This window comes from Garra rufa, chromosome 16 (assembly GCF_049309525.1).
Source record: "Garra rufa chromosome 16, GarRuf1.0, whole genome shotgun sequence".
Taxonomy (NCBI): Eukaryota; Metazoa; Chordata; class Actinopteri; order Cypriniformes; family Cyprinidae; genus Garra; species Garra rufa.
Window position 1 is genome coordinate 19,973,509 of NC_133376.1, and position 3,876 is coordinate 19,977,384.

At 43.3% G+C, this 3,876-nt stretch overlaps 1 protein-coding gene across 1 annotated transcript; it reads left to right on the forward strand.

Annotated features, from left to right (window-relative positions):
* The first annotated feature begins 1,092 nt into the window (after positions 1-1,092).
* Positions 1,093-3,044, forward strand: LOC141288551 (zona pellucida sperm-binding protein 3-like). Its single transcript, XM_073820710.1, has 8 exons — positions 1,093-1,602; positions 1,788-1,906; positions 1,985-2,088; positions 2,151-2,328; positions 2,465-2,582; positions 2,660-2,742; positions 2,807-2,892; positions 2,965-3,044. The coding sequence occupies exons 1-8, from the start codon at positions 1,093-1,095 to the stop codon at positions 3,042-3,044; spliced, it is 1,278 nt and encodes a 425-aa protein (XP_073676811.1).
* Positions 3,045-3,876: the final 832 nt, after the last annotated feature.

The window sequence follows — 3,876 nt, forward strand, 5'->3', positions numbered from 1 at the left end:
TGCACCAGTCACTTTGCGCAGCATTGGTCTGCCAACTACCTCACACTACTCATAAGACTGTTACAAGACTGCTCTGACACTTTTACATTTTTACACACAAGCTCTGTTGCACTATATTGTTTACATGGTTTGCACTCTCTACCATGTGCCCTTACTTGTATATTGTATTTTTCATTTTTATACATTATATGTTTATTTGTACTTATTCATATTTGTTCACTGTATTTAATGTTACTGTTTGTATTTAATGTCTGCACCATAGGTCTGAGAGTAACGCAATTTCAATTCTCTGTATGTCCTGTACATGTGGCAGAATTGACAATAAAGTTGACTTTGACTTTGACTCTTTAGGACCAATGTTGTCACTGAGAATTGGGAGTACAAGCTCACATTAAGTTCTTTCAGGTGCTTTGCGGGTGCCAAGTCTACGTCTTCCATTTCCCGCTTCATGCCTCAAACCCATGGATGGGTGCCGTTCATGTTCCAGGAAGGGTACAGTCATTCTGTTTGTACTACAAGAATTGGAAGTTAATAATCTGTGGAACCTCTTGCATATCTACATCTGTCTTTTAAAGGCCACTATTGTTTCTAAACCTAGTGATGCTGGACACAAGTCATGTTCTTTTGCCAATAGGTATGTTTATGCAATTTTAAGACATAGTTTTGAATGTGCAGTGTTTAATTTGTGTCTCATTGCAGATGGTTTGCAGCTGATGGGAACCAGCAGGTTTGTGGTCATTGTGACTCAACATGGTCCTGATAGTGGTAGATAGCTGCTTTCAAAATTTGCTTTTGATGCTTCAAGTGCTGTACTGGACCTAGGTGTTTGCTTTTCCAGGTGCAAAGCCTCACTTGGTCCCCTAATGGTTCAAGAGCAATGAAAGACTTCTGGTTTTCAATAAATTTGTTAAACCTGTTCTCGTTTCCAGTTTGTTTTTTCTCATTTGCTAATAGATAAATTCTCCAGGTCCGGAGGAGAATCAAGTGTAATCAATTAAGCTGAAAGGGGAGGAGCCATCCTAATTCAAAGCTGTATAAAAGGCAAAGTCAAGCACTGGTGAGTATTGTGGCATTGATTCCAAGTTTGCTAGGATGGCATTCCTGCAAGGTGTGTTAGTGCTAGCTGTGATTGTTGTATTTGATCTGAGCAATGCACAGGGAAGTTTGAAGTACCGTCAAAGTCCAAGGAGCATGAGCTCAGAATCACATCTGGCTTCCGGAGGTCCTGCTGTTTCTCCTCAAGGACTCTGGAACCCTATGGGAATGACTTCTGCCTTGCAGAGTCCTTTTGGAGTTCAGGAGAAGCAGCTGATGCAGGGTCCAGTCAAGCCTCTGGATTGGAGGTTTCCAGTTGTTCCAGAGGTTCAGAGTGAGTTGGCAGTGGATTTCCAGATCAGGCAACCTGTGACTCCCAGTAGCGTAGCTGTTCAATGCAGTGAGAGTAGTGTTCATGTGGAGGTACAGCAGGACTTGTTTAGCAATGGTCACCTCATCCAGCCAACTGGTTTGTCTTTGGGAGGGTGTCCTGTTGTCGGTCAGGTTCCAGGATCTAGGGTGCTCTTCTTTGAGTATGAACTACAGAACTGCAACAGTGTGCTGATGGTAAGAACTTGTGACTCCATGAATGTCCATTAAACCCTTAAATGTAGATTTCTTCACTCTGAGTTTGGTTCTTTAAGAACTGTTCACTGAAAGGTTCCTTGGAACCCAAAATGAGTATTCTGTGGCATAACCTCAAGAGCATGGCTGAGTTGAATGCTCTTGGTAACAACTTCCATCTCTTACAGGTAACTGAGGATGAGCTTGTCTACACGTTCTCTCTTACCTACGCTCCCGAGGCACTTGCTGGCACTCCAATTACCCGTGCCGATGGCGCGATTGTTGGCGTTCAATGCCACTATAAAAGGTAAGTGACCCTTTAAGTGACTGTTGCCTCTTGCCTTGTTGCAACTGTAAGATCAATTAATTGTGTCTTGAACTGCAGGCTTCATAATGTAAGCAGCGATGCCTTGGTTCCAACTTGGGTTCCTTATGCCTCAAAAGAGGTTGGTGAAGATGTCTTGCTCTTCTCCTTGAAGATCATGTTGGGTAGGTGCAGTTTCTTTGGACCTTGTGTATGTGGCTTTGCCTAAACTCTGTTCTTCTTGCAGACGACTGGTCCTATGAGAGGCCTTCAAACTATTACTTCCTGGGTAATGTCTTCAATATTGAGGCGTCTGTGAAGGTGTACAATCATGTGCCTCTGCGTGTGTTTGTGGACAGCTGTGTGGCTACCCAAGTACCTGATGTGAACTCCCTTCCGAGATATGCCTTCATTGATAATCATGGGTAAGTTGAACTCTTGGTATTGAGTTGCTCATTGTAACTGCTGTCATCACCCGACGATGATGGGTAAGGTCTCAATCCTTGGTTCTGTAGTTGACCTCCTTGAGTCAATCTTTGTAGCTGAGGTTGATGTTTTCAGGTGCTTTGTGGATGCCAAGGCTACGTCTTCCAGCTCCCGGTTCATGCCTGAAACCCAGTATGACAAGGTCCAGTTCCAGCTGGAGGCATTCATGTTCCAGGGGGGAAACAGTCATTCTGTATGTACTACGAGCATCAAGAGTTAATTTGAGTTTTTCCTGCTGCTTTGGGTTTGACCTAATTGAGTCTCTTGCAGATCTATATAACCTGTCTCTTGAAGGCCGCTATTGCTGCTGTACCAAGTGATGCTGAACACAAGTCATGTTCCTTTGCCAATGGGTATGTTTATGCATTTAAGAGCTTTTAGTTTAAGGTGCGGTGTCTAACTTGTGTCTCATTGCAGATGGTTTGCAGCTGATGGAAACCACCAGGTTTGCAGTTGTTGTGACTCAACATGTGGTCCTGATAGTGGAACTGCTGCTTTCAGTGGTAGGTAGCTGCTTTCAAAGTTGCTTTTGATGCTTTAAGTGCTGTATTTGACCTAGGTGTTTGCTTTTCTAGATGTTCAGTGGGAAGGCAAGGCCTCACTTGGTCCCCTAATGGTTCAAGAGCGTCGCAAGACTTCAACTGGTTTTCAATAAACTTTAAGAAACCTTTTCTTGCTTCCGTTTGGGTTTTTTTTTTAAGTCTTGGTTTGACTTAAACATGTGTTGTCCTTATGGGAAACTGGCACTCTTAGTACTTGAGGTTTTAAAGGGTCACAAGACCCTAATTTGTTTTGTGCTCATTGGCTGCGTGGCTTGTATAGTACCACTCTACATTGGCTTGACTGCCCCTTTTAAGCATTATTAATGAGCAGTGTAATGTTATACATGACAAAGGACTCGTCTAATCCAATCTCTGCACCATGCTTTGCATGAGCTATCACAGTATTTATGCATTGGAAAGTAGCACTTGTTTACGTTAGCTGGCTTGCTGTTTCAGAGACATGGTTTGTGCCCTTCTTCATTGTAGAAGTTTTCGTTTCCCCGTGATGAGGTGTGTGTGTGGATCATCTTTTGAAGAAAGACGCCAGTTCAATTCGATTCTGCACAAAAATGGTGTTTGATTTGCACATCTTATGTTATCGTGAACAAAACTCAGTTTTTATGATTTTAGGCATGCTCAAAGTTTAAGTATTTTAAATGTGCGTGTAGTAATTTGTCTTTTTGCACTACTTGGTACAGTGTTGTTGCTAAATGTTCGTAAAACAATTGCAGTTGTCTTCTGGACGTATGTTCGCTCGCAATTTTGGGCCCTATGACAAAATGACTTTGGGCCCCCCCTACCACACCAAAGCAGATCTCTGGGGGCCCCTAAAGGGCATGGGCCCTTAGAATCGTCCTAACTTACCCCCCCCCTTAGCGGCACCCCTGCTCCCAGAGAATGATCACACAAACTTGCTTGTCATGCTTTCAACAACGGCGGAGTGGT